General features: G+C 46.9%; 1 protein-coding gene across 5 annotated transcripts in view; it reads left to right on the top strand.

Annotated features, from left to right (window-relative positions):
- SCN10A (sodium voltage-gated channel alpha subunit 10) overlaps positions 1-17,789 on the top strand; it is a 103,520-nt gene that overhangs the window by 67,676 nt on the left and 18,055 nt on the right. For 3 of the 5 annotated variants that reach the window (XM_045798134.2, XM_087870332.1, XM_087870333.1), the window contains 6 exons: positions 5,994-6,353; positions 7,878-8,324; positions 9,701-9,838; positions 11,487-11,610; positions 12,662-12,816; positions 15,912-16,085. In XM_045798134.2, coding sequence (XP_045654090.2) covers positions 5,994-6,353; positions 7,878-8,324; positions 9,701-9,838; positions 11,487-11,610; positions 12,662-12,816; positions 15,912-16,085 — 1,398 coding nt within the window. Of the gene's footprint in view, positions 1-5,993; positions 6,354-7,877; positions 8,325-9,697; positions 9,839-11,486; positions 11,611-12,661; positions 12,817-15,911; positions 16,086-17,789 lie in introns of all 5 variants that reach the window. The other 2 variants (XM_045798135.2, XM_045798133.2) reach the window with 1 other exon arrangement.

The raw sequence follows: 17,789 nt of genomic DNA, 5'->3' as shown, positions 1-17,789 counted from the left end.
GTTCCCTCTCGTCCTCAGTTCTTTTTTTTTTAAGGTTTTATTTGTTTGTTTATTTATTTATTTGAGAGAGAGAGAATGAGTGGGGGTGGGGAGGTAGACAGAGGGACAGGGAGAAGCAGGTTCCCTGCTGGGCTTGGTCCCAGGACCCAGGGATTGTGACCTGAGCCAAAGGCAGACGCTTAACCGAGTCACCCAGGAGCCCCTTCTCTTCCTCAATTCTTGATTTATTTTGGACTGTTTAGTTTTTCCTGTTCCATTTTCCTCCTTTATTGGTTTGCAAACCTCTCTGTTTTTATTTTTTGAGTGGTTACCTTAGAAATTATTTGATTAAAGTCAAAAGTTAGCTAAAACCTGAACTTTCCAAGACCACTTTTCACTTGTTATTCCTTCCCAACTTACTACGGTGATAAGCATTTTAATTTTATCTTGTTTTAAAAAAGCTATATGATTTAATCACACCTTACTATTGTGTGAGTATTTTAATTTTATCTTGTTGAAAAAAAGCTATGTGACTTAATCGATGATAAATAATTCTAGCTGTTGTACAAATAATCCATCGCTTAACCCAATCAAGGTTTATTTCTCACTCATGTCACTGTCTGATCCAAGCCAGTCAGCTCCAGGTGGGACTCCTTCAAGAAGTGACATTGCCACATTCAAGGAAGGTCCATACAATCTTCAAAGCTTGCCTCCTGCTTGTGGAAACATGGCCAAGGCTTGCTTTCAGCTTTAAACAGCCAAAGGCTTTTTCAATCAGGGCTTGTGGTTTCTTTGGCAATGTAATACCTTCAAAACTTAGGTGACTTCAGACCTCTCTGTATCCTATACTCCCATAGCGCTGTCTTTGACAAAGTTCTCAATTCCCCTTTTTTTTCTTTGCTTTCTCATCCCCATGCCTTTCTCTCTCAACTGGTGGTTCTCACATGGTGGCTACAGCATCTAGACAGTCTTTACTAATATTTGCTTCATTTAATTTGAAAAATTTTACTGGCTTTCAATACTTAAAGACTTGATCCTATTGCTTAACTGATTGGGATCTAAAACAGTGTACTTTCCTGAAACTTCAAGGCTCTAAATTTCTGGATTCTATTTCCTTTTATTTCTTATTAATCAGCCAAATATTCTCCAAGCTCATCTCTTTCTTATAACTGCTTGACAAATGTAACAGACTACAACTGACCCACAATACTAAGGTTCTGTTTTATAAACCCCTCCCCTAGGGCTACTGGCCCATGAGGCTCATGATCTGCCCCAGAATTATCGCAGGCAATAGTTCTGCCATTGCAATACAGATCAGCACTTTCTGAGCCTTCTTCTTTTTTTTTAAATAATATTTTTTTATTATATTATGTTAGTCACCATACAGTACACCACTAGTTTTTGATGTAAAGTTCCATGATTCATTATTTGTGTATAACACCCAGTGCACCATGCAATACGTGCCCTCCTTAAACTACTTCTGTCTCCATCTGCATTCCATTAGCCAGAATACAATAACATGACCTCAACTATTTGCAATTAAAGGTGAAAAACAGTCTTCCTTGGTGTCTGAGAGGAGCAGAAGTGAATGGTGACCATACAGCCCGTCTCTGCCATGCCCCATGAGACTTTATTGTTGTATCCACTCAATACTTGTTTAGATTCACCTTCATGCTTAGCATATCCTTGCTCTTTTTACATTCTTGCATGTGGTACTTTCCCTCTGCCTGAAGTAAATTTTTTAGAATTTAAGTGGGTGTCTTCTGGCAGGAACCTCTCTCAGTTTCGTTTATCTGAAATTTGCCATTCAGTTTGCCTGTGTCTTTAAGAGCAATTTCTAATGGATATAAAATTGTAGTTGATAGTCACTTTATCCCATTCACTGAAGATATTATTCCACAGTCAGTGTTCTAGCCTCTATTGTTGCTGATGAGCAGTCAGCTTTCAATTTAACTGTTGTTCCTTTCTGTCTGGATGCTTTTAAAATCTTCTCTTTGTCTTTGCTGTTCTGTAATCTCATTAACATGTGTCTAGGTATGGGTTTATTAATTTTTTCATTTATAATGCTTAGGATTCTTAGATTTCTTGAATCTTCAGATTTGTGATTTTCTTCAGTTCCAGAAAGTTCCAAGACATTATATGAACAAATCTAGCCTCCACACAACTCTTTTTTTCTCTTGGACTTTTATTAGATGTATATTAAACTCTCCCACTCTATTCTCTGTGTTCTTATGCCTTTTGATATTTTCCATCTATGAATTTCTGGGCTACCTTCTGGATAATTTCTTCTGATATATCTGCAGTTCATTAATTCTTTCCTAAACTGTATCACATCTGATGTGAAACTCCTCCATAGAGTTTTTAAATGTTGTGTTATATTTTTCATTCCTAGAAGTTCTACTTAGTTATTTTTCAAAACTTATTATTTATAGTTTCTTGTTCTCTGCACGTATCTTCCAGTTTGTGTTTTATTTCTTTAAGCATATTATATCTAATTATACTGTTATCTTTGGCTAATAATTTTATTACCTAAGGAAATTGAATGGTAGTTTCCTGGATCTCATTCCCTCGTGATGCCTCATTATTATGTATTTGTTTGTTTTACTGCAACTTTAAGACACTTTTGGGTGGGGGTGCTTTGAGACCTGGGATGCTGGTTTCTTCAGAGAGTATTTGCTTTCACTTCTGCAAGGCACTTTGTAGGTTTGCTCTAAATTAAATTCTCAGCTTGAAATAACTTAGTAGTGTGAATTCTAGCCAAAACCCTGTGTGAGCACCACTATGGGGGGTCTAAATTCTCAGTGTCAATTTCCCACCCTCTACCTGGACCAGACATTTAATTTTCCTGGCATTATTCTGGGTTTATTTCTGGTTTGTTCTTACATGGAAATTAGAGCTCTTTGGGATCTAGTCTTAAAGGGGGGAGAAATTCCTGTTAGACCTTCTACCTTAGACAGACCCTGAGATATGTTTCCTGCTCTTCGTGCTTCATGAGACCATTAAAACCTATGCTAGATTCACTTGGTTTTGCAAATGTGTTCAGAGAAAAACCTAGCATCAACAATCTTTATATATCTGAATTTGCATATTTATTTAACTTCTGGCTTAAGAATTTACTTAATTTATTGATAGATCATCAACACAGCTTAGATTTTACTATCCAGTACTTTAAAAGATTTTATTTACTTATTTATTTATTTATTAAGAGAGAGAAAGCCAGAGACAGAGCACAAGCAGAGGGGAGGGGCAAAGGGAGAGGGAGAAGGAGACTCCCCACTGAGCAGGGAGTGCAATGCAGGGCTCAATCCCAGGACCCTGAGATCATAACCTGAGCCAAAGGCAGATGCTTAACCAATTGAGCCACTCAGGCACCTCATCCAGCATTTTTAATAACTTTTTGATGGAAAGGCAAACCCAAAGGGGACCCAGTATAGTCTACCATATTACCCTGTCTATTGATATTTGTCACAAGGTCTACTTCATCACCAAGTGGTGACCTCCCCTGTAGAGGACAGACTTACCTTTAGACTTACTTTTCATTCTATTCTAAAAGTAAAGCATCCGAATTAATGTAAGTTGAAAATATAGAATTAAATTCTGTATTCTATATTCTATAGAATAACTCTAAGATTCAAGATATTTGGGATTTATTACCAAACAAATATGTCCATGTTACCAACTTGGTTTATTTCCTTCCAGTCTTTTCCCCTTTAAATAGAAGTTTTTATATTATGAGATTAACTAGAGAAATGGTTAGTTAAATATGAAGAGATATTCAGCAGCACTTAAAAGCAACAGTTTATAAATCTTATGTGATATTATAAAGAAATTCTTCTTGAGGGGCACCTGGGTGATTCAGTTGGTTAAGCACCTGCCTTTGGCTCAGGTTGTGATCCCAGGGTCCTGGGATCGAGCCCCACATCAGGCTTCCTGTTCATCAGGGAGTCTGCTTTTCTGTCTCCTTTTGCCTCTCTCCCCAGCTTGTGCTCTCTTTCTCTCACTCTCTCTCTCAAATAAATAAAAAAATCTTTTTATTTATTTTAAGCAGGGGAAGCACCAGAGGGAGAGGGAGAAGCAGGCTCCCTGCCTGATGTGGGGCTCAATCCCAGGACCCCGGGATCATGACCTAGGCCGAAGGCAGATGCTTAACAGACTGACCCACCCAGGCACCCCTAAGTAAAATCTTTAAAAAAATTCTTTTTGATGTAATGCTAAGCTGGGCAAAGTGCAGAGAAAGCAATTGCATGGGGGTAGAGGGTGAGATTCTCAGAAATCACGGACGCATGTGAGTCTGCTATCCTGGACTACTCACTCTAGGCACCAGCAAGAGCCAGCCAGCTCATTCGGGGGTTCTACAGCAGACACTCTGCAAATGTGTGTTGACTGATAGCTAACACTAGGGGCCCCCAAACCCAGATATCTCTAGAACAGCAAGTAAAGGGATCTTGTTCTCTTGCCTTCTGTAAAGACAATACAAGAATTCATAGAGGACCACTTGATTCATGCCCTCTAATGACAATTACACACAATTTGCTTGCAGTTTAACGTAAGCTTAATTATGGACAAAAAATTGCTACCTAACAGGACTCTAATATTAATTACTAAACTCCCCACCCCCACCCCAACTAACTAAGGAAACAGTGGAAACTTCAATTCGATTAAGGTGAGAGTCAATGCCTGGTCCTTTGCTCATGACCAGTGAGCATGCCCATGTGTCCCTCACTGTCCCCAGCCATGCCCCACGAGGGCCTACTCCAGTCTCTGCCTTTGCACTTATCCAGAGTTTACAGTGAGAGTGGAAACCTGTAGTAATGATGTTGCTAAGGAAACTTGGCATTCTCCCAATACCCTCCGCAAAATGGCTCCATCTAGTTTCCAATGCTCAGTGTTTGTTTGGGCTGATCTGCTGCCTCTGTGTTTAGTCTACAAAACTGGTGTTTTAGGCTCTGCTTCCAATTCGAGGAAAATAACTTCCAGGTTAGGTCTAAGGTGAACATAGACCACTGCACACCTCTCCCCACCATCACAAAGAGAGGTGGGAATGGGACTTCCTGTATAAGAGGATTAAACCTCCCTTAGAGCTTACTGCTGTGTGGTTGCTTAAACTATTGTTGCACTGTTCTGTTTAGCATTGCATCTTAACCCCTAGGCCAGAGCCAGATTCTTACTAGTGCTCCATAAATACCCATGACTGCAGAACCCAGATATTTCTTTCTAACAAATTAAAGAACCACACAAATGTATTTTTTAAATGTCTATACATCTATATTCATAGTGTTTATGCTCCCTTGTGGGACTTAGCACATTTGGGTTTACAACGAAGGCTTTTTGGATCTTTGCCTATTCTTCGTAACTAAGCCATTAGTTCCATGAGGGCAGGAGCCCACATATCTCTTTCTGTACACCCCACAGGTTCACACAGTGCCATGCACATGCATGGCTGGCATTCAATGATGTGAATAGTTTGGTTGGTCAACTAAACAAACATGTGAATGCTGAGTCCATGAAATCATATACTTGCCATTTCAGAGCTGGTGGTGTTAGCAGATGCTGTCTGTGGCCCCAAGATGAGAAATGCCTTAAAATATGTTTTACCAATACCTCTCAAATACAGTGGGTCCTGATGTCCTTGCAGAAGACTAAGCTTACTTCAGGTCAAAAGTGGGTAATTCTCACTTATTTGTGAGCTCCATCATATCCCTGTAGAATAGGCCAACATTCAGGAAGCCTGTGACTACAGAATAGAATACATATGGCAAGACCACCACCCCAGTATAAAACTCCTGACTGCCACAGTTGCTGAAGCATGTTGATACATAAAGACTCATACAAGGCTGGTCATATTTTTGAGTAACTGATGACAAAAAGAAAGGTCTCTAAAAGCAGCTTCCTGGGAGCACCCCCATCTTAATGAAATGAGTTATGTTGTGCTTTTCCCTGACCCTTGGTTTCAGGTCAAGACTTGAGATGATGAGAACAGTAGCCAGGACCTGACAGTCTCTGTTTCTCTGCAGCTGCGGGTCTTCAAGCTGGCCAAGTCCTGGCCAACCTTAAATACGCTCATCAAGATCATCGGGAACTCTGTGGGGGCATTGGGGAATCTCACCATCATCCTGGCCATCATTGTCTTTGTCTTCGCTCTGGTTGGCAAGCAGCTACTCGGGGATAATTACCGTGACCACCGGCGTAATATCTCCGCACCCAATGAAGAATGGCCACGCTGGCACATGCACGACTTCTTCCACTCCTTCCTTATCGTCTTCCGGATCCTGTGTGGAGAATGGATCGAGAATATGTGGGCCTGCATGGAAGTTGGCCAGAAATCCATATGCCTCATCCTTTTCTTGTCAGTGATGGTGCTAGGGAACCTGGTGGTAAGTGCTGAGCCCCACTGGGGGCACTGTCTTGGGGGCAATGGAGGAGACTTCTGGGTTATCCTAAAAAGCTTTAATATTGCACACTTTTATGCCCCCATCATACCTCCCTGACTGTAAGTCTTCAAACTTTGCAAAGTCATGTGGGGCATGTTCTAAGAACTGTCCCTTGGGAGGTAACCTGACTTGCTGGCATGAGCACATAGGAGAGGGATGAAAAGACCTGTTTAGAATCCCAGCTCTACCACTGGTAAGGCATGACCCAGGACAAGAGACAATCTCCTCTAGCTTTAGTTTCCTTAAATCAAGAAAATAGTGCTTATTCATAGGCTTACCCAGGGAATTAAATTACAGGAGATGACATAGGCAAATTGCCTAGTGGAGTGTCTAGGCCACAACAGGAACTGAGTAAATGTTAGCTGTTAGTTGTTGAAGAAAAATTTCATTCCCCACTCTAGAGGGTCTCAGAAGATATTTTTCTCCAGGGGCATGAGAGCTGACTGATTTCTCTAAGCTGCACAGGTCCTAGCTACAAGCAGGAGGGCGGGCACGATGAGACAAGATGAAAGAGAGAAGCTGGGTCATGGACAACATCCAATGCCACAATGTCAATAATAAAATCCACTCCCACATTTGGGGGAGCCCCACTGAAGACTTTCCTGCTGGTTGGCCTCAGCACCCCTTCTCTATCCTAGTTGGCCCCTTGCCCTCAGCTTACCCCCACCCACTATGGTTCTGGGCACCCTTGCTATACCAGCGCTGGCTGCAGTAGGGGGACATGTGGACCCTCAGAAGTCCCTTTCTTACTGACCTGAAAGTCAACCAACTTGGATTCTTTTCCTATAAGAGTTTTACAGACACGAGAAAGCTAAACCAGGAGAGAAGAAACAACAAATCCAGACTTTTCGGTCGTTCCCACCCGCGTCATGGAGCCAAAGATGCCTTTCCCTCCCATTCCTGAGTTAGGGGGTTGGCTAAAGAGCCTTTCTTCCAGGCTGAGCTCAGCATGCCTGCCAAGCTACAGGGGCTGCTCACCCTCAGGCAGGAAGTTTCCCTTTTTGAGCTCAGGTAGTTTCCTCTTCACAACCACTCTAAATGGGAGGGAGTCCCACTCCCTGCTCATGGGAGAAGAACATGAAGTTGGAAACAGCAAAGAGATTGCCCAGGATCCCAGAGTGAGGAAAAGAACCCAGGGCTTTGGCAGATGACAGTGGCCCCAGGGCAGACCCGTAGCTATTCCTCTCCATTATCCCTGAATGTCCCTTGGTTCAGGAGGGGTGATCCTTCTTTATGGCAGAGAATGTACTTCCAAGCCTTGTCCACATGAGGCAGATCACTTGAGACATCCCCAAGAACTCCCCTCAGTGGCTTTCAAAATGTCCATTCCCCCAAGAGGGAAAGCACATTGGGGTGCGGTGAGAGGCTCAAGTGTGGTTGTCCTGCCGTCTGGTTGCCAACTTGGCAGACTATGGAGGAACTCAGCTAGTTGGTCGAGGCATCTTTGTTTCCACTCCTTCTCTCCAGGTGCTCAACCTGTTCATCGCCCTGCTACTGAACTCCTTCAGTGCCGACAACCTTGCAGCTCCAGATGAAGACGGGGAGGTGAACAACCTGCAGGTCGCCCTGGCACGGATCCAGGCATTTGGCCATCGTACCAGGAAGGTCATTTGCAGCTTCTTCACCAGGCCCTGCCTGCTGTCCTGGCCCAAGACAGAGCCCCAGCTGGTGGTGAAACTCCCACTCTCCAGCTCTAAAGCTGAGAACCACATTGCTGCTGATGCAACTGTGGGGAGCCCCAGAGAGCTTCCAGTGTCCAGAGGCCCAAGGGATGACCACAATGACTTCATCACCAATCCTAACATATGGGTCTCTGTGCCCATTGCCGAAGGCGAATCTGACCTCGATGACCTGGAGGAGGATGGTGAAGAGGATGCTCAGAGCTCCCAGCAGGAAGTGATCCCTCAAGGGCAGGTGAGAGTCCTCCCATGGGACAGCCTCAGGGCTGGAGTGACAGGGACAGAAGGGAAATTAGAATAAGGAGGTTTTCCAACATCAGGACTGGCACAACCTTGATGAGCCCCGGGCCCTTGATGTCAGGAAGCAAAAATCATGCCAAACTTTCTGGAGGAGGTGGCATTTGAGCAGGGCCTGGCAAAAAGGGTCATAATTCCCCAGGCAAGCAAAGAGCAGGGGCAGCACCTTAGTCCCAGGCCACTTTGAGGGATTGTTTTTCAATCTTGGGATTGTCTTTCACACAACTGCCCCCCTTGCTTTGCCCAACTCAGGCTCTGTGCCTAAGATGCTAATGAGACTCCTCTAAGAACTAACAAGACTCCTCTAAGAACAGATGTTGTCCAAGAGCAAGATTCATCTGATCTTCATCATCAGAAGCCTAGGAAGTCCTGATCATTATGTGACTCATTTATCCAGCTTTTCCCAATAAAGGATGTCACAGGGAAATGACACTTGTTCTTTTTGGCACCAAAGAATTTAAAGCACATTTAAGCCTTTTGGTAATATGTATTTTTAAAAATACTTTGCAGTTTCCTCCGACCTTAAGCTGATATATCAACCCTCACTGAGCTCTTCTCAGTGACTCAGGCATGCACTTCTGCACAATATGGGAAGGCAGGCGTCCCTGTGGGGTCTGGAGACAGGCAGGGCTGCTGGCCAGGCCACTAAGTGGCCTCAGACAGCTGTGCTTTGAGTCTGTAGCTCTACCGCAGCCTTCTTTCCCTGCAGCTGTCACTTCTCTTGTGTTCCAGCAGCTGCTATTATCAGCTGCCATATTTTACATGCCTTTGTATGGGTGATAGCCGAGGGCAGGGCATCACCATCCCCAGAATAAAGGACGTGAACTCTGTGATGACTCTCTCCACTCAGAGGCATTTTCAGATACCTTGGGGTTCTTGGGGGGGCTTCAGATGGCCAAGTTTGCTATTGCTCTGACCTTTGGACAAGTAATAAAGGTCATGGCTAACATCTGTTGAGCCAAGTACTTCATGCCAAGTGTTTTACAAGCATTCACATATTTAGTAATCAAAATTACTGAATAAAGTAGATCTTGCCTTCTCAATTTTACAGGTGGGAAAAATGGAGATCAGGTTAAATTTATTTGCCTAAAGCCACATAGCTTGTAAGTAATGGAGCCAAGAGTTAAACAGATCTGGTTATAGAGACTCCAGGCTCACTTCACATAAGCGTGTGTGTATGGATCCATGTATGTATGTTGCAGGGATTAGGTCCTTAGCTCTGGCAGACTATGAGGTGCAAGAGCTCTTCAAATTGAGAAGCAGTCAGCTGAAGGCGGGCACAGGTGCCCCAATGGGACCGTCTCTCACTAGCAGGAGCAGCTGCAGCAAGTCGAGAGGTGTGAGAACCACATGGCACCCAGGAGTCCAGGCTCTGGAATGTCCTCTGAGGACGCAGCTTCCCACGTGGGTGAGAAGTGGAAAGACAAGACTGCTGCCCAGCCCCCTGCAGAGGTAGGTATGTGAGCTTCCAGGAGAGGTTGAACAGCCTGCCAGACACTGACCGGTGGGATGGTAGGGACTGGAGGGTGGGGCTGGTTGGGAAGCGGTGTTTAGACTACCGTCAACCACATAACCTCACGTCTCATCATGAGAATTGTTAAGGTCCGTCCTAACCTCCAGGCTGGACAGCACGATTTCAGTGGAAAGAAGGGCGTTCCATAAGTTGGGGGTAGGGGATGACGAGGATGAGATCCTCAACCTCTCTGAGTCTCGTCTTCATCTCTGAAACTGAATGGTAATGCCTACCTGATAGGATTCTTTTGCAGCTTAAATGAGATGCTGCTTGTCAAGTGTTTAGTTCCTGTCTAAAAGGGAGTAAGTGCCCAGAAAATGACAGCCAAGAAAAAAGGGAACAAAAGACAATGCACAGAGCAAGTGTCTTTCTGAGCCAGCAGATGAAAGTAAGAGTCTCTCGTGGGTGAGGAAGTCTTCCCCGTGACTCCCCCGCCCCCACTCTCTTTTGTCCACATCATTTTTTTCCAGCCAAAAACATTCTGGTACTCTGGAGAGGCTGTCTGTAGTGAGTAGTGTACTGACAGCCTTGTACAGACTGAGCAGGAAGCAAAATTGGGGTGTAGGAATGTCATATAAGAGGTAAAAGGAAACTTGGTGGTTTCATTACAAATCTTTGAAGAAAACAAGTTACAGGGAAGAGGCATCTAGAAAGATTTAGCGTCGTTAATACCACTGCATTAAATTCAGGAATTTAACTTGACACCTAGCTTCTGAGAGCTGACGCCGTGACAGGCACCGGGTGGGGCAAAGATAAGGAAGACATCGTTCATGCCCAAAGTTATCACGCCCTTCAGTCTGAGGAATGTCAGCCACTGGCTGTGTGCCCCTGGGCAGGGATGACCACAGCAGGGTGAGAGGAGAGGCCCACTGAGATGGGGTTGGGGGACCCAGGTGAACAGAAGCTGCTTGGCTCCTGCTGGGTGAAGGTTGCTGCCTTCTACACATGGACATCATGTTTCCTTCAGAGCATTCTCAGGATTCCCCGGGCTACTTGTCTCTACTCAGTGTTTTCAGTACACAGCTGCTGGGTATTGGTTTTGGTTTTGGCTTGGTTTGGTTTGGTTTTTTTGTCCACGACCCTGGCCAGACAGAGAAGGGCTGACAGTGACAGATGGGGACCCACCCCACCATTTGGGTCCATTAGCCAAGCTATCAGGTTTACTAATATGAGAGCAGCTTCAACTCCTAATTGAATTCATCTGGAGACGTTATAGGGCTGGAGCTGCCAGGAGGGCAGCAGAGCCCCTGCAGCACTGCTTCATGATTAAATATTCAAGCCCAGTGAATGCCACGAGTCTTTATGGGTGTAATTACGGTGTCTCGGGCCCTCGCCAGCACTCCATCAGAGTCCTGGAGGTTTAAAGCCTTGCACAGCTAAACCTCTGGGGCTCCGTAGAGAGCATCACTCTTCTGGGCCTCAGCTGGCAAGACACCAAACACACAAGGATCGCTGTGGTGGGCCCAGCGCCGAGGGACTCTCCCTGCATCTCAGAGCCCTTGGCAGCACGGACCTGCAGTGACCGTGTGCAGACTCACTGGGGCCCTCAGACAGCGGGGTTCACTGCCCTGGGCTTCTGCCCTGCAGGGAGGGGACGATACGAGCTCCTCTGAAGGCAGCACAGTGGACTGCCTGGATCCCGAGGCAATCCTGAGGAAGATCCCTGAGCTGGCAGATGACCTTGAAGAACCAGATGACTGTTTCACAGAAGGTAAAGCGGTGGCCACAGGCCTCCTCACGCTGACATTAATTTGGGCCAGAATCCCATTCAACAAGCTCTTATCCGGGCACCTGTGTGTCCAGGGCCCTGGCCTGGGGTCTACTGGAGACAGACACAAGGGGCCCCTTGCTGCCTCCTCCCCAAGCCGGAGGGGCCGGCATCAGACACCAACACCACGCTCACAGCAGCCTAGTGGGGCCATGTCAGACACGGCCACCAGTGCTGTGCCTTCCTCCTCACCAGCAAAAACACCTCACTGAGTTATAAACCAGGCCTCTTGAGGTTGAATAGGATAAAGGTAAACACTCTTGTTTGGGGATGCAAAGGACCCAGCAGAGGGCCAGGCCACATCTGTGTCCCTCAATCTTTGGTGTAACTCTGAAAGGCAGAACAAATGTCCACAGCCATAGCACCCTGAACGCACCCCATCTTGTCCTAAAGGCAGAAAATGTATCTTAGTCTGTTTTCCCTGCGTGTTTAGAATAGAGGGGCACATTGTGTTCTCACTCGATCGGCCTGCAATAAGTGGATATACATAGAGTTCACACTGTGAAAGTCATTGTGGCTTCAATAATAAAAAATCTATGAGTTAAAAAGCAACAACTCGTCCTTGAGTTTCCAGTTCCACCCAATGCTGGGCTGGACTGGACCCAGGCCCCAGCCCAGCCATGTGGGGGCCTCTCAGGTGAGCAAGGGCACAGAGTATAGCCCCTCAGACAGCACTAGGTCCAGGCCCCATGGCTTGTCAGGCTTCCAGAAATGGGTGAGCATAGGATAGGGGCCACCAGTATCCTCCCCAAGAAGGACGATAATCGGGGAGGAGTTGAGAGTGGGTGAGACCAATGGTAGGGAGGAACACCCGAGGGGCAGGATCGAGAGGCTGCCTGAGAGGGGTGCACCTTCTCTCATATTCCAGAGAATTCCTTTCCCATGGGGTGGCAAGTGAGTTTCTCAGCAGAATGCTACCCTGGTGGGGGCTAGAGTAAAAATGCTCCTCCCTCCCCAGGGGACATCCCTCTCCATCAATCACCTCTCCCGACAGGCTGCCTTCGCCGCTGTCCCTGCTGTAAAGTGGACGCCAGCAAGTTCCCATGGGCCATGGGTTGGCAGGTGCGCAAGGCCTGCTACCGCATTGTGGAGCACAGCTGGTTTGAGAGCTTCATCATCTTCATGATTCTGCTCAGCAGTGGGTCTCTGGTAAGTGGAGGCGGGGTCTCTATCCCAAATCCCTCCAGATCAGGCCTCCCACAATCTCAAGGCCCTGGAGCTGCAGCAGTGAACTCCCCTGATTCCTAGCCTGAAAGCCCCCAATGGATGGCTGGCAGAAGAGCTTCAGCCCAGCACACAGGCTCCTTTTAGCAGCAGGGGAGGGTAGGTGCTTGCAGTCCCCCGTGTCCCAGCCTACTAAACCTGATTGCAAGGATTCCAAGCAGTGAAGGCATGCATCCCACTTTATAGAGAGGGAAACTGACACTCAAAGGGCCTGAGGCACTTGCCCATGTTTACCCAGCTTGTCAGTAGCAAAACCTACCTCTGCCCTCATTTGATCCCAAAGCCCCTGCTTTCTACCCCCTGGCCTCCCAAACATTGGCCTTCTCTGAAGGCCCAGTGCAAGGACCTGCCCTCCTTCTGTCTTATCATGCCACTTGCAAATACTATTACTTGTTCAAAGCTCACAGCAAATCATTATATGAGCACTTCTCTTACCCGGGGAGCTTGTTAAAGGCAGATTCTGAATCAGAGCTGGGGGAGGCCTGAGAATTGGCATTTCCAACAAGCTGAAGACCACACTTTAAATAACAAGGCCTTACAGGCATCGAGATTCTGACTTAGGAGACACTTCCTTAGCCCCTTGCTGAATGGCCAGCTTTGTAGGACAAGGAAGGATGCTTCCGATTGTGCCATGGCTTACGCTCCCTGCACAATCTCAACTCATCTTCCCAGTGGACCAAGGTAGATGTAGACACAGGAGGGGACTCGTCATCCCCAGTTGTCTGCCTCTGATGGATGAGGAAGTGGCAGTCCAAAGACATGAAGGGGCCTGCCTGGGGTCCCAGCTAATTAGTTAAAGGGAGGATGAGAAGCCCTCTCTCCTGACTCATGGCTCCAAGTGTTTTCACTTGTTTTGCTCTGCATGTGTCATTTACTCCCTAAAAACAATCTACTCGATATCTGGGCACCTACTTAAACACCAGATTTCCCAGGAAGGGTGCCAAAACCACTCAGTGTATGGCCTCAGCCTTGGGGAGGAGCAAAGGCAGGTGAGAAGACATGATCTGGGTAGGGGGGTGGCCAGAGGGGCAATGGCACTAGGCTGAGGGTGAAGAGAGTCTCCGGAAACAGGGCTGCTCTGCCACCATGGGGGAGGGGAGGATGTGGCAGCATCCAAAGGTGCCCACTGCTGGCACAGGGTGGCGATTGTCCATGGCCCTAGCCAGCTCTGCACAGCTCTGGTGTACCAGCCACATTGCCAGGCAGGAGGGGGCTGGGTGGTGAGTTCTCCTACCCTCCCCTCTTTCCTGTCCCCCTTGATGAGAACAGTAGTCACATTTGCTGTTGACAAGGTGCTTCCCTCATTACCTTCTCCGCTCCTGTCTTTCCCCATGGGCCTCGTCTCCTCATTTCTCTTCTTCATGCTCCCCTGCTCCTTTCTTTCTTTCTGTTCCCCTACTCCACTCACCCCAGCTGCTCCCCTCCCTCCCAGCAGGGAGCGCAGATCCTGTACCAGCTGCTGGGCCCTCACCTCCCCATCTCCTTTCCCAAGGGACTGAAAAGGCTGGCACCAAATTTAGTCTTCCTTATGCTTTTACTTTGAGTACTTAAAAAAAAAATAACATGAGTTTTCATCTGACAAAGTAAGGTGCAAAAAAAAAAATTGGAAATTATGGGAAGATGCAAAGAAAAAATATCACCCATTTTCCTATCACTCAAAGAGAATCTCACTTTGAAAACATTTTGGTATACTTCCTTCCCATCTTTCTTATGCATATAATACATAAATATTACAAAACTGAAACCACATTTATGCATTCTGTAATTTCTCAGTAAATTCTCACAGTAAATATACTCCTACTATCTGACTTGGTGGCTGCAGTGCATTCCATTACGGGAATGCACCACCATTTATGTAAATAATCCCCGTGTTTACTTCTAATAAGCACTGAATAGCCTATGTTGTCTCCTTTGAGGACATTGGCTTCTTTCCTGTCTTGGGTCCCATTAGAAACAGAATCAGAAGCAGGGGTTCTTGTGCAAGCAGCTTATGGAGGGTGTGCTCGGAGGTGGAGCCCGCGAGGGAGGCAGGACAGGAGAGGAGATAAAAGACGCGGCTTCCACGAATTCCACCTCGGCCTGATTCGACAGGAGCTATGAAGCATAAAGGGTGCCCCAGAGCTGTCCCACCTTGAGGCAAAGGGGGCAGTCACTGGCTGCGGCCACCCCCATGCCAGACATTCAACGTCCTAGGCATTACTGCAGGTGGAGGCCGTTCCCCTCAGCCCAGGGAGGTCCTCAGGAAAAGGCAGCATCCACCAGCTCTTAGGACCCAACCTCATAGCAGCTGGGGACGGCTGCACTGGCTCCTCTGAGCGCATCTGGCTAGGGCACCAAGAACATCTAGTGCCCTTAGGCTAAATTCATGAAGGCAGAATTGCTGGTTCCTGAAACCTTTGAGTCCTCTTGCCAAATTGGTCTCCCAAAAGACTGAACTGGTTTTCAGCCCCCAGTCAGGTATGAGAGGAGCAAGTTCCCTACAGCCGCAGCAACCCTGGCCTTACCCTGGTTCTTTTCTATCTTCACCAATCTCATGAGAGAAAAACGGCATCTTCTTTTCATTTGAATTTCCTTAATTACCAGTGAGATAGAACATTCTTTTTCAGAGTTTCATGGGCAATTCTTACTTTCATTTTTGTGAACTGCCTGTGAACATCCTTTGATGCTGTTATTTTTAAACCAGTCGCTGTTAGGATCCCTTTGGTTCACTTCCAAACCCCAATTTGAGAAGGTTTCCTTTCTCCCTTGCTTTCAGCTCCCCTGCAAAGAGTAAGCCAGGCTCTGGGCCCCGTTGGCTCTAGGGGGTCCTGATTTGTATGTCATGGTGTCTCCTCCACTATCCCACTGAACCCCACCCCACACACACACCCTAAGCAGAGAAAACAAAATGATACAGGCAAGCTGGTTCCCAAAGTCCTCCCAGGGGCTGAGGGCAGGGCTGGCGGGGTCCTTCCTTATCATTGGGCACCAGTGCTGTGGGTCCAGGCAGCCTACCATTCTGCTCCCTTTCTTCCTTCCAGGCCTTTGAAGACTATCACCTTGACCAGAAGCCCACGGTGAAGGCCTTGCTGGAATATACTGACAGGGTGTTTACATTTATCTTTGTATTCGAGATGCTGCTTAAGTGGGTGGCCTATGGCTTCAAAAATTACTTCACCAATGCCTGGTGCTGGCTGGACTTCCTCATTGTGAACGTGAGTGGCTCATTGGCACACATGGGGTTTGGGGTGGCTGCAGCTAGCACAAAGGAAGCTTGTGACCTTTCCTCCCGGGTCACCCCAAAGAAGAGTCTTGAGCACCTAGCAAGATCTCTGAGAATAGCCTGCACACTGGGGAATGGTAAGATCAGACAGTACACGATTCTGGCACAGTGGTGATACTCAGGTGAGTCCTCAGTTTCTAGACCACATCCAGAAAGACCACGAACTGCCCTCTATTTTACAGCCAAAGCAAGATGACACATGAGGCTCTCAAGGGTCTTACGACCCTGCATCCTTTGACAGGGTTTCTGGACCAAGGTAAGCCAAGGACAGCACAGCCCAGAGAATCTTCCCACCTGCTGATTCAGTGGTCCTCAGCCCTGGCTATACTTTAGAATCACCCGGGGAGCTCTTAAAAACACAATGAACCAACATTGCTACTCCCAGAGATTCAGATCTCTCTGGTCCCAGGTGGAGCCCCGGCATCAGTATCTTATAAAAGCTCCTAGTAATGTCCAATGTGCGTGCAGCGAGATTAAGATCACCGATCTTGCCCCACCAGCTTCTCCCCAGTGGCACTAAAAGGGACAGAGGGTCCCTTTGGAGAGATGCTAAGTGGAAGCATATGTGTTCAGACTCACACTAAGGTGGGGCCACTTACCGCTGCACGAGGGGATTGACCAAGTGCCTCCCACATGCTAGACCTGTGATTCCTCACTGCTGTGAGGAGACCATCCTCAATGAAATCTCCTAAGAGCCTTCCTAGCCCCCAAAAGCCAGGAGTGGTCTCTCCGTCATCCTACGCATGACGATCCTCCATCTCTGTCCAGGTCTTTGCCCTCTTGGCTTTGCAGGATGGCTGCCTGAGTTATTTGCTCACTGAGGCACAGCTGAGGGTCCCCACAGGCAGAGGAAGGCTCATGCTGTGTTTGTCTCTGCCTCCCACACTCCAGCAGCCACCAGGACCAAGGTCTGCACATCACAGGTGTCAGGAAATGTGTCTGTATTCAGTGCTCGCCTCCTGAAGCTGGATGGGGTCCAGTACAGAACATTCTGTCCAGCCTCCTGTGCTGGCAGGTCCCCCACAGCAGGTCTGTGTACTCAATTCTCTTCTTTCCTGATACCAACGTGCTGGCAGCATCAGGACACTGTACCACAGGGATTAGCTGTGAGGCCTGAAATCTGAGTCACAGGTGTAACTTTGTGCATATAAAATAATTATTTATAAATGAAGGAAAAGTGTTTTATTCTGGCTTCACACCCATTGGGGCACAGTCACTTTTACCTACATGCATCTCACTCGTTTAAGTCCTGATCACCTTAAATGCTCACCCTCTCATTGCATCGATTTTCCTAATTCTTCCTTCTGATCATCCATCCTTCCTTCCACATATCCCTCCTTCCATCTACCCAGCCATTCACCCTTCCTTTTTCCTTTCTTCTAAACATCCATTCATCTTTATTTCTTCCATTTATCCTGTCAGTCCTCTCCTTCCTTCCATTCATTCTCATTCTTCTTTCTCTCTTCTCTTCTGCCTATCCATTCATCCTAACTTTCCTTTCATCTGTCTATCAACTGGTCCTTAATCCTTCTATCTTTCTATCTTTGGTTCACCTTTCTGACTATTCAATCATCTAACCTTCTATTCACTCATTCATATGCCTCTGATGCAAGCATCCTCCTAGCCATTCATTCTT

The sequence above is a fragment of the Ursus americanus genome, chromosome 20 (assembly GCF_024610735.1).
Source record: "Ursus americanus isolate L20-20 chromosome 20, mUrsAme1.1.p, whole genome shotgun sequence".
Taxonomy (NCBI): Eukaryota; Metazoa; Chordata; class Mammalia; order Carnivora; family Ursidae; genus Ursus; species Ursus americanus.
This window is presented reverse-complemented; position numbering and strand designations above follow the sequence as displayed.